The 12,723-nt window shown below is 36.4% G+C and overlaps 1 protein-coding gene across 1 annotated transcript in view; it reads right to left on the bottom strand.

The window, feature by feature from the left end:
• Nucleotides 1-12,723, bottom strand: part of Hells (helicase, lymphoid specific) — a 40,928-nt gene that overhangs the window by 14,063 nt on the left and 14,142 nt on the right. The window contains exons 8-13 of the mRNA XM_036191665.1: nucleotides 11,038-11,265; nucleotides 9,057-9,239; nucleotides 7,732-7,875; nucleotides 4,153-4,349; nucleotides 2,057-2,153; nucleotides 161-322 (exon numbers count right to left, since the gene is read on the bottom strand). Of these exons, the coding sequence (XP_036047558.1) occupies nucleotides 161-322; nucleotides 2,057-2,153; nucleotides 4,153-4,349; nucleotides 7,732-7,875; nucleotides 9,057-9,239; nucleotides 11,038-11,265 (1,011 nt within the window). The remainder of the gene's footprint in view (nucleotides 1-160; nucleotides 323-2,056; nucleotides 2,154-4,152; nucleotides 4,350-7,731; nucleotides 7,876-9,056; nucleotides 9,240-11,037; nucleotides 11,266-12,723) is intronic.

Raw genomic sequence — 12,723 nt, 5'->3', positions numbered from 1 at the left:
TCACTTAAAGTTTAGGAGGACTGTAGGTAACAGAAAGTACCTTCTGCTTTGGGCCTTATTTACCCACAAAGTCCTGAAAATAGGTGAAGAGACAAAAGACTAAAATCAGTCATGAAATTTTAAGTCATCTCATCTACAGTTATTTCAAACCCACAATTACCTCACAAGAGCCAAACATGTTCGCAATTGTGCGGTTCACAATAGCTGTATAGAAGATCTCTTGTTTGTTGGAAAGTGGTGCATAAACAACTACTTCTCGCTTAGGAGGAACTTCAAGAGCAACATCAGATTTCAGTCTTCTCAGTAGAAAAGGAGTTAAAATCTAAAATTTAGACATGAACAAATAAATCTTCTTAACTATCTTGAGAATAATTCCTCTTCCTAAAGTATCTCCTTGAGATTTCCACATACCAGACCAGCACTTGATAACTTATAAACACATATACACCCACAGACATCATTACAAGTTTACACTAATAGTTGGATGTGGATGCACATCCCTTAAATCTGACACTCCAGTGGCAAAAGCAGGTAAATCTGAGTCATAGGTCAACCTGATCTACAGAGAAACCATGTCTTGGGGAGGGGAAAAAGTTTACATAAGTATATGTTGAAAAAGAAAATATTTGCAACATATAGGTCAGTACGTTACTTGTAGCACACGTGAGGAACCATTGAGAAATAGATACTAACACATATAATTCACAAAATTCACAAGATCCACAGACATTTGAGTATCTCAATTCTTTGGTGTGGTAATGAGATTAAGCCCAGGTTTATATAAATGATTTAACTCTATTTTAATAGAATTCTAATCCTTGAAAATTGTTGTGTATACAGAGTCAACTCGTTCCCTTAAAACATTTTTTTTTTCTGTGTAATTTTTAGATATAAAAATTCTTTCTGGACAACAATTGTCTGCTTTTGCAAAGCCTTATGTAATACATTGGGGAAATGGCTCAATGACAGTGCTTGTCTGGATCACACTACCAAAGTAAAGGTGACGACGGATGGTCTAAATTTACATGAAAGAATCAATGAAAACTTTTCAAGCCCTTTAACCCAGAAATCTCTTCTTAGAAAATAGAAAATGGGAACAGATTTAAGTACAGATATTTTAAACTTATTTACAATGCAGGAAAAAATGATATAAAAAGTATATATAATTAATTAGAGGGGCAGGACAACAGGATATAAAGTATAGTTAAAATTCAATGCACCTGCTCAGCACTATTCCCAGCACTCCAGACAGACAGGCAAATCAATTATCAAATCAAAGGCCATCCTTCTATATAGCCAGGCTAGCCTGTCTTTAAAAAATAAATAAAATAAAATATAAGGTGCTAAATATTCACACAGGAAAAACTTTAATCTCTTTTAAAGCATAATAAAAGAAACTTGTGTAATGAAAAACTGTTTAATTCACAAAATACAGATAAAGACTTACACTGTGACAGGTGAATACAAGGACATAAAACCCAAGCATAACTGGTAAAGAGGATGACTGGACAAAGGATTATTTTTATTTTCTACGGTTTCACTTTTTTTAATGAGCACATATCTTTAAAAGAAAAATGATTTTAAAAAACTGAATAAATTTTTCAGAGAACATTCAAAATGTTTCCAAGATTGGAAGATGAGAGCTTTGAAAGCTTGTTTGTCTAAAGCAAACACAGATAGGATGGATAGGTAGATTGCAGATGGACAGAACAGGAATTGAAGGAAGCATGAAGCACAAATGGATTAGACACTAGCCATGTAAGGAAGTAAACCACACAATTATTGGCAAATATTGCATGAACCTACATATTTTACTGTCTAGCTGATAAACAAAATAAAATGATAAACCAATAAAGGTAAATGAAGATGTGTATGTATATATATTTTAAAGGCAAAATCTAGGTATTTGAGTTTCTGCCATAAATCCATGTGACAAGCCAAAGTAGGGAAAAGGCAATTAAATTTAGGGTGACTCACAAGTCTCTACTACAAAGAATTCTAGAATTCCTTATTTATTTTATAAGTATAAAGTGAGCAGAATAAAGAGGTTCGGCACCTGGTGAAGCATATGTAAAACATTCTGTTCTCTCTCTTTAGCTATAATATCTTCAGCAGTTTCAGAAAGACTAGTGATGTCAAACCAAGACTCAAAGCTGGAAAAGAAAAATGATTACAAGTTAACCTACTACATGAATACAATTTACACTAATTACACAACACGATACATGTTCACAATTTCATATTTTCTTTAGATTTTTGAGATAGGGTCTCATTTATCCCAGGCTGAATTCAAATTCACTATATAGCCAAGCACGACCATGAACTCCTGGTCTTCCTAAACTGCCCTGCTGATATTACAGGCATGTGCCACTACACAGAATCAATTTCATATTAGCTTGTGCATTATGAAGAAAACATTGTTCCAACAAGTATTCAAGAGGCAATTTTTTAAATTCAATTAAAGTCTGCAGCCAATGAAGAGAAAATAATTATTTGAAATCTGAAAGGGGACATTTTTTCCCTTAAAAAAAAAAAAAAAAAGACATAATCCTATACAAGTCAAATACAGATTATGGAATTTTTTGGGTCTTGTTGTTGTTATTGTTTTGTTTTGTTTTTCCTCAGTTGGTCTTGTGCTGCTAACAATAGAAACCAGGGCTTCAAGTATGCTAAGCCGAACTTGTTCACTGAGCTATATCTACAGCACACATTTTATGAAACATTCATGGATAGTTACAGAAGTGACAATGCTCTTTTTGAAAACCGAGGCTAAATGGTATTTCTCTACAGGTATAAATCTAACAAATGGTTGTTACATGTACCTGCATGAGTAGATGTGATGCTAAGCCTGGAACACAGGACCTTCCATAACAACAACTTATATCCTAAGCTCTTGGTTTTGGTGACAGTATCTGGCTATATAACTTAGGCTGGCTTTGAACTCTTGATCCTCCTTCCACCACACAAGGATAACAGGCATGCACTACCACACACACAGTCCAATGTTTTTAAGTTCAATATAACTATAACGTTTAAGCGGGAAAAGGGATAAACTATATATCTTAGTTCTTTCCTATGTTGAAAAGGGGGAATGGTATAAGAATGCAGATATTCATAGAGTAGACCACATTTCCTCAAATATAGACCACTTGATGTATGGTTTTAAAATTAAGATTTTCAACTGGCACCTTGAAACTCTTATTTGTAGATCTTCATAAGTTTATCCTTTAATAAGTATGCATAGTCACAGTAAGAACTTGGCCTAATGCCAGAGTTTAACAATCAAACTTAGAATACATTTTCAAAATAAAATACCAAGTTTCCCATATTCAATTAGCCATCTTCCCTCACTAATGCCAACATAAATGTAATTTGTCCTGAATCTTTTGCTTCAATTCATATTAATTTTTGTACTAACGTAATACTTTTCAATTCTGAAGAATTAGTCTCTGAAAGCTTTTTGAAAATATAATTTGAAATTCAAATATATAAATAATAACAGTATTAGGTTGAAGTTGGGAATTTTCAAGTTTTCTCTGGTGCTAACTAGTCATATTTAACAACTTCTATCCAGGTTTCCTTACGTGAAATAAACAACAAACAACCTCTTCAACTGACTGAGCTATTCTGTAAATGGAATTACACACATGAAAGTATTTTAGAAAGCTAAGATAAAGTCTTATACTCTCATGAGTATTTAAAAGTTCATGTTTCACTACTTTTCTTTAGGAAAAATATTTTAAGGTATTGTTTTTTGTAAATGTAAAATTACTTATTTGTGGAATAGGTGTACACATGTGCCATAAAACAGGAAGGGAAATAGAAAAGCAAACTGCAGAAGCCATTGCTTCCTTTCACTGGTGTGGGCTTTCAAGATTGAATTCAGACCTTCAGATTTGGTGGCCTTCACTTGCTGAGCCTTCTTCCCAGTCCCTTAAGGGATTATTTTTGTTTTCCTTTAAGCAATCTAAATGTTTTAAACTCTTATCTTCTCTCATATATATTCCATCAAAAGTAGAAAACATAATACAGAGCACAAAGAATTGGCTAAAATATTTCAATTCAGCTACCAAAAAAAAGGAATGAATTTCAGCTAAGAACACAGGTTTTTGAGGTTTAAAAAAAAAGAAAACAAGTAGCTGCCTTACCTACCTTTTCAAGTCATCAAATACATCTGGCAACAAAAAGTTTAGCAATGACCAAAGTTCTGATAAATTGTTTTGCAAGGGAGTACCAGTCAAAAGAAGTTTGTTATCAGCATTGAACCGTTTTAACTCCCTGATTAGCCGGCACTTCATATTCTTAATCCTGTGTCCTTCATCTACTATTAAGTATTTCCAATAGCAATGCTAGAAAATGAATCAAGGAAAGAAATTTTAAGAATCAATCTCATAATTTTTCCCCAAAAAATACTTCTAGCCATAAGACTCCTCTTATGAGGGACATTTATTGAATTTCATCAGATGTCATTTTACTATCTACTGAGATTATTCTTTTCTCCTGTTGTCTTAATAACAGTTAAATTCATAAACCCCGTGTCAATTATGATCCCGGAATACACTCACTGGAAATCCCCCTAATGTCATGTGTTAATATTTTCCTCATTCTGAAGTCAAAATCATGTTTAGCTTTTCCCCCATGGTTCTTTGCCACATGACATTAGAGTCCTGGAAAACTGGTATCAAAATAATAATGGAATAATGAAGGAAAATAGAAAAAAAATCTCCCATTTGTCACATGTACTCCAAAATCTGGTTTTATTACTTATTTTTTTTACTTTTGTTTTATTGTTTAGATGGGGTATATCTATGTATCCCTAGCTAGCCTAGCTCTCAGAGATCCATTCACCTGCCTATGTCTCCTGAGTGCTAGTATTAAAGGCATAAAACACAAAGACTAGCATGCTCCAAAAGCATTTTTGGAATTTTCATTTTGAGACCAATAAGACTAATAATCCGCCCCACCCCAAGACAGGGTTTCTCTGTGTAGCTTTGCACCTTACCTGGATCTCGCTCTATAGACCAGGCTGGCCTCGAACTCCGCCTGCCTCTGCCTCCTGAGTGTTGGGATTAAAGGTGTGCACCACCACCACCCGGCTGATAATCTTTTTTGTTATTTTCTGTTTTTTTCAAGACAGGGTCTCACTATGAAGCTCTGGCTACCCTGAACCTCACTATATAGACCACATTGGACTTGAACTCACAGGGATCCACCCACCGCTGCTAGGATTATGCCTGGCTGAAATTGATATTCTTTTTAATCTGGTAACTTCCCTCATTGATTTCATGTGTTTCCTATCCTCAGAAGCCAAATTTAGCAATTAGTATTTTCAAAAAACACCATATTTTCATAAAGCCCTAGAAACTGTTCTCTCAACTTGTCCTTTCTTTAATGTTGATCAAGGAAATAAAATCCACTTAATTATATAATAAATAAATATGCATAATTTCTGGAAACAGAGACATCAAACTATCACGCCAAGATAGCCTTGCCAATGCGATTAGCTAAAAACACATTAAAAAAAAAAAAAAAAAAAGGTGACCGCAGAGATTGCTTAGTGGCATTTGTTGCAGCTGGGTAGGTGACACAAGCCTTTAATCCAGCACTCAGGAGGCAGAGGCAGGGTTGGTTGGTGACGGATTAGATAAAAACTATGAAATGAGGTATTTAAACTTTATACAGTAAATTCCTAACAGAATGAAAATATTACTACTTTTTAAATGTAACAATTAAAGGGGTTTACTTTTCTGGTAACATAAAAAGCCAAATAATCTGAATAATCTCCCACTACAAAACTTTCATTTAAAAGTGCAACATAAAACATAAAACACTCTTTATAAATAAGTAAGTAAAAGTCAGGAAAGAGAAAAACCAAGGAGGGAAATGAGATGAAACCTGGAAAAGTAACTCGTAAGTTACTGATTACCAGTGAGAAAACACTGATACCTTTGCTGTCATCAACAGCAACCTCAGTCCCATCACCAACTAAAACTAAAATCCGGGCAACGGTTCAATGGCTCAGTGGGAAAGAGAAAAATTTCCAAAACAGCAAAAGGAACTGGCAAGCAAGTTTCATCAATATAGGCAAGGTAGAGAAGAAATACATCATGAGTCGCCAGGTTACATGTTTAAATAAGAATCAAGTTACAAAAGAAAATGTGCACGCCTTTAATCCCAGCACTTGAGAGGCAGAGTCAAGCGGATCTCTTTGAGTTGGAGGCCAGCCTGGTCTACAGAGCGAGATCCAGGACAAGCACCAAAACTGCAGAGAAATCCTGTCTCGGAAAGAAAAAAAAAAAAAAAAGTACAGTATGATTTATGAATAAATTATACCTGTTACCTCAACAGTAGTTATTTAGCCCAAAACTCTTATTTAGAATTACAAGTACTCCATATATTACTTGAAATATGGTTTCACTATGTAATGCTGGCTGGCCTGGAACTAGCTAGCTATGTGGACCAGGTTGGTCACAAACTCAAGAGATCTGCTTATGACTGCCTGCCAAGGAGGGATTAAAGGGATGCACCACCACACCCAGCCATATATCCTTCTTCTGTAAGTGTTTACTGTAAAGAAATGGCTTTTAGACTGTGTGTGTGTGTGTGTCCTTGAAGACAAGATATAACTCTGTGGTGGTCCAGGCTAGTCCCAAATCAAAGCAATTCTCCTGCCTATGCCTTATGAGTACTAAGATTAGTCACGACGCCAGCTGCTATCACTAATTTATAATGGTATGCATTTTATTAAATTATGAAGCTATAGGGGCTGGAGAGATGGCTCAGCGGTTATGAGCACTGGCTGTTCTTCCAGAGGTCATGAGTTCAATTCCCAGCAACTACATGGTGGCTCACAACCATCTGTAATGAGATCTGGCGTCCTCTTCTGACATGCAGGCAGAACACTGTATACATAATAATAAATCTTAAAAAAAAAAATTATGGAGCTATCATATTCAACAGTACCACACACACAAATGGAACATTTGATAAAGACTGCTTGTGAGTGTATTAGACATCACTACTCCTCTTACAAGCTTTGCGCTTTGATGTCGTATTGAAGTCATTATCTATGCTACTTTCTTTCCTTCATGTAAGAAAATGCTAAGGGTTTGAGCAGTGGTGGCAGAGGTTGGTGAATCTTTGCATTCGAGGCCAGGTAGATCTGCACTGATTTTCAGGACAGCCAGGGCTATATAGAGCCTCATCTTAAAAAAAATAAATAAAATCAAGAAAAGAAAGAAAAGGCTAAGGGGACTCACTCAGGATGAACTTACATGATCAGAAGGAAATGCAAACAGTAAGAACTACATGCAATTCAGATGGAATAGTGAGGGGAAAAGGCAATTAACTGCGTTGTAAATAAACAAGGACATTAATAAATAAGAAGCTAGAACAATAAAGAAAAAGGACAGAGTATCATTCACAGTCCTAAATATTCTATTCACATTTGAATAAAATTCGACCAATAAATCCGAACTAGTATGTCTCAAATTTATCTATGACATATTTATAGATCAGATTTATGTGTGGCTGATTCTAATACTTTAATATGGCCACTTTAAAATGCCAGCCTTTAATTCTACCAAGAGACAAAAACCTTCATCACAATCATCACAAGCCTCCAGTTTCTAAAGGAAACGCAAAGTACATTACTTCAACAACAATGAAACAAATGTTACTGGATGGTAATATGAATTAAAAATCTGACTCATGAACTACAACCATCTGTACCTGTAAAGCATTCTGATCTCGCATGGCTATTTCAAATGATGTGATTACCACAGGATGAATCTGCAGCGTCCCTTGTCTTTTGTGGATATTCTTTACCAATTTCCGACGTTCCTCCCGGGTTCCATGATACAACATAGTAGGAATCTACAAGATTATATTGATTCAGAACAAAATATAAATGAGTTGAAAAATATAGAACAAGCCACTTCTAAAAGATAATTTTAGTTCTGTATTTCCTATGACAAAATAAGTCAACTTAATAAATCACTGCACTAAAATAAGAGAAAATTTTAAAAAAAAAAAAAGCACCCCTAAACAAAACAAAACAAAAAAGTTTATGAGGCAGATGAATAAGCCACTTTTGGAACATATTCTTCTCATATTCTCGAGGCAAGAACATAGATAAGATAGCCTGTATATGCAGGACTTTTCCTTCAATTGAAAACAAGCACTTACAAATAAGAGAAATCCAGAACTCATTATTTAATGAACTGACACATACAAGAAGGAATATTATTGGGGTACAGAGGAAATAGCATGCATTTGGGTAAAAGAAAAAAATCCATGAAGAGTAACATGAAGAAACTAGAGAAACAACTCAGCAGTTAAGAGAACTTGCTGCTCTTCAAGAGGACAGGATTCCCTTCCCCAATACCCACATTATGGCACACAAGTCTGTAACTCTAGTTCCAGGGGATTTGATGCCCTATATTGGCACCAGGTGCACATGTGGTGCACATTTTAAAATAATTTTAAAAATAAAAAGAATAAACGTGACATGCTGAGCAGTCAAGAGCCTGAGGAAGCAGAAATGCAGCAAATCCAAGCTCAGACTGGGCTAAACCTATCTGAAACAATGTCTCAACAAAACAAGTAGAAAAATAAACATGATAAAGAAATTTTGTGGGCTGGAGAGATGGCTCAGCCCCTAAAAGCACTGTTCTTACAGAGGTCCTGAGTTCAATTCCCAGCAACCACATGGTGGCTTACAACCATCTGTAAATGAGATGGCCTGCAGGCAGAACATAGTATACAAAATAAATCTTTAAAAAAAAAAAAAAAGAAGAAGAAATTTTGTTTTATGTAGATCTGTCTCAGCTTAATCATGCTGTGAAATCCCAAAAACAATCTAAGGAAATTATCAGCAAAATGTATCAGACTACCAATCTCATAAACCAAAGAAAAGTAGTTTAAATTGAGTAAGTCAAATCAGATGCAATTTATATGGAAATTAATTTAATTACTATGGGTGATCTATAATTCAAACAACAAAACAAAAAAATGTATGCAATAATATTAAATAATATTAAGAAAATATATCTTACTTCTGGGGTAAATCTTTTGAATTCAGCCATCCAATTCGGAAGTGTAGACAAAGGGCCACAAACAAGAAAAGGTCCAGGTACTCCCCTCTGAATCATTAATGCAATTGTAGCAATGCACTGAACAGTCTTTCCCAAACCCATTTCATCTGCTAAAATGCCATTAATTCCATTTTCCCAAAGCATCTGGAAAAAGAATACACTGTATGTAAATGTGAATGCAAACATTTCCTGAACAAAGGATTCTTTTTAAAAAACACAATCAAAACTATGAGTCCAACATAATAAATTGTAAGTTAAGAGAAGTCCTTTATCAAGGCTACAAAGTGTTGAAGGTCTGACAAGTTAATTTTCACTTTAAAGCACTCAGAAAACATATATAGGGACTAGGAAAAATGACTTAGCAGTTAAGACCACTTGCTTCTCTCCAAAGTTCAGATCCTACCACCTACAATGGGTAGTTCATAATCACCTGCAACTCTAGCCATAGAGAATCGAATGCACTCTTAAGGCTTCTGCACTATCCAATATACAAGTACAGTACACATGCATACCCCCATATGCACATATAATAAATCTTTAAAAAATACAAATATTTCCTATACTAAAAATAAAACCTTAGTAATGGTATATAATGCTACTAAGTTATTAGAGAAAAGACTATATGCAGCATCAAAAACAACAACTCAAGGGGCTGGAAGGATGGCTCAGTGATTAAGAACACTGGCTGCTCTTCCAGAGGTCCTGAGTTCAATTCCCAGCAACCACATGGTGGCTCATAACCATCTATGAGATCTGGTGCCCTCTTCTAGCATGCAGACACATGCAGATAAAGCACTCATACACAAATAAATACACTTAATAAAAAAAGGAAAATGACAACTCCAGATGAGGCATGGCAGGGCACACCTTTCATCACAGCACTCAGTAAGCAGAGAAAGGTGAACCTCTGAATTCCAAGGGTACTGAGTACTAGGTCAACCAGAGCTACAAACTTAGGCTACCATCTCCAAACAACAATAAAACAGGTAACAAAAGGTCTGGGAAAATGGCTCTGTGGCAAAAGAGCTTACTGCACTGAGTTTGGAAACCCAGAACCCACATAAAAGCTGGGCACAGTAGTGCATGTGCATCTGTAATCCCCGCACTCACACGAAAAGACAGGAGGCGAAGACAGGAGAATTTGTATACGCTCCTGAGCCAGCGAGCAGAGTCATACACATACATACACACACACACACACACACACACAGTGGCAATTTGAGCCAGGTTTGATAGTGCATGCTTGCAACGCCAGCACTTGAAGAAGCAGATGCAACAGGACCAGAGTTCAAGTTCATTCCTGACTCAGCATTTCTCAGCCAGCATGTTACACGAAATCTTACATTAAAAACAAAATGTGCTGCCAGGCGGCATACGCCTTTAATCCCAGCACTCTGGAGGCAGAGCCAGGCGAATCTCTGTGAGTTTGAGGCCAGCCTGGTCTTCAAAGCGAGTTCCAGGAAAAGCACAAAGCTACACAATCTCAAACAAACAAACAAACAAACAAACAAACAAACAAAAAAGTGCCAAGGGGATGGCTCAGCAGATAAAAGCCCTACTCTGCAAGCTAGAATACCGACTTCAATTCCCATGCCCCTCAAGGTGGAAAGATTACCCCAAAGTTACTGACACGCCCTCATACCACACAACATGGCAGCACATGAGCCAACACACACACACACACACACACACACACACACACACACACAAATAATAATAATAGAAAATAAAATTTGGAAAGGCAAAATAACTTAGCAGATATAAGTGTTTGCTGTGCAAGCCTGCTGACCTAAGTTCAACTGTCAAAATCCACATAAAGGTAGAAGAGAACTAACTCCACAAAATCATTTTCTGATATCAACATGTGCTGTGGCATACACCCCAACCCCCACATAGACACAATAATAGAGAGAATTTTAAAAAAGAAAAGAAAATTCATTACCCTAAGCCATTCCATGCCTTCTACTTGGTACCACCTCATCACACCTCCTGTGAAGTGTTTTGGTTGTTGAAAAGGTACAGGTTGTCCGTTACATTTCCGAACTGGGTCAAAAAAGGATTTAGAATTCTGCCTAACAGTTTGAGACAATCTATCTTTAATCATACTATTTGAATCCTTATTTTTCTGAAGATCTTCTACACAGAGATTAGCAGTGGAAGGGCTTTCATCCTGCAATGAGAAACATTTAATTAAAAGGTTGGTATTAAATGCTGCTAACAAGCTGGTGACAGCTCTCAGTGGGTAAAGGACTTGCTATGCAAGCCTAGAGTTCAGAGTTCGAACATAAAGAATGAGAAAATCACTGCTATCAAAGTTATCCTGACTTCCAAATGTACACAGAGGTGCGCGCACACACACATATCATGTATGAAATTTTTTTTCAAAAAAGAAAATGTAACAAAATCTATAGTACTGTAGTTACTAGATCTAGAGAATAAAACTTGCATATACAGTAAAAATCTCAAGACGTTTCCATTCCCATATAAATGTGAAGTCATTTAAAAGAAAGGTAGCTCATAGTTAGGGGATCTTGAAGAAGACTAAGTTCACGTCCCAATACCCTCCTCTATTCTAGCTGTGGGAAATCCTTCTTCTGGTCTCTTCAGGTACTCAAATTCACATGTGCAGACATATATAGACAAATAAATAAAAACACTCTTTAGGCCTGGCAGTGATGGTTCATGCCTTTAATCCTAGCCCTAGGGAAGCAGAGGCAGGCAGATCTGAGTTCAAAGCCATTCCAGTCTAAAGAGTGAGTTCCAGAACCAGGGCCACAAAGAGAAACCCTGATTCTAAAACCTGAAAAAAAAAAAAAAAAAAAAAAAAGAAAAAGAATCTTTAAGAAAGGAATGTCAATTTTTACCTATTTTTGAAACTCAACAATGACTTAATAATCCGTGATGGATTTTACCAAAATCGATTTCTGTTTTGTTTGGAATAGGCTGCTATGTATCTCAGGACAGCCTTGAACTTACTATAGATGCCAGGCTGGTCTCAAACTCGTAATCCTCCAGGCTCATCTGAGATTATTGGTCCTATCAGGCTCAAGATGCCATTAACTCCTGTTTAAAAATGTTAAGGAGTTGGGGCTGGAGAGATGGCTCAGAGGTTAAGAGCACTGACTGCTCTTCCAGAGGTCCTGAGTTCAATTCCCAGCACCCACATGTTGGCTCACAACCATCTGTAATGAGATCTGGCGCCCTCTTCTGTGTACATAATAAATAAATAAATCTTTAAAAATAAAAAACGTTAAGGAGGAGTGGGGCGGTGGTGGTGCACACCTTTGATCCCAGCACTCCAGAGGCAAAGGCAGACAGAGGCAGGCAGATCTCTCTGCAAGTTTGAGGCCAGCTTGGTCTACAGAGTTCCAGGACAGCCAGGGCTACACAGAGAAACCCTGTCTCAAAAAACCAAAAATAAATAAACTAATAAATAAATATATAAAAAGTTGAGGAGGAACAAGATGGCTCAACATTTGCTATCAACCCTGATGATGATGATCTGACTTGTTCAACCCAGGAACCCTGCACACTGCCCTGACACCTGCATGCCACACATCCCCATAACTAAATGAATATAAAACAAAAATAATGCCAAAGAGGCCAGCAAGATGGCATAACAGGTAAG

Source organism: Onychomys torridus, chromosome 1 (genome assembly GCF_903995425.1).
Source record: "Onychomys torridus chromosome 1, mOncTor1.1, whole genome shotgun sequence".
NCBI lineage: Eukaryota > Metazoa > Chordata > Mammalia > Rodentia > Cricetidae > Onychomys > Onychomys torridus.
This window is presented reverse-complemented; position numbering and strand designations above follow the sequence as displayed.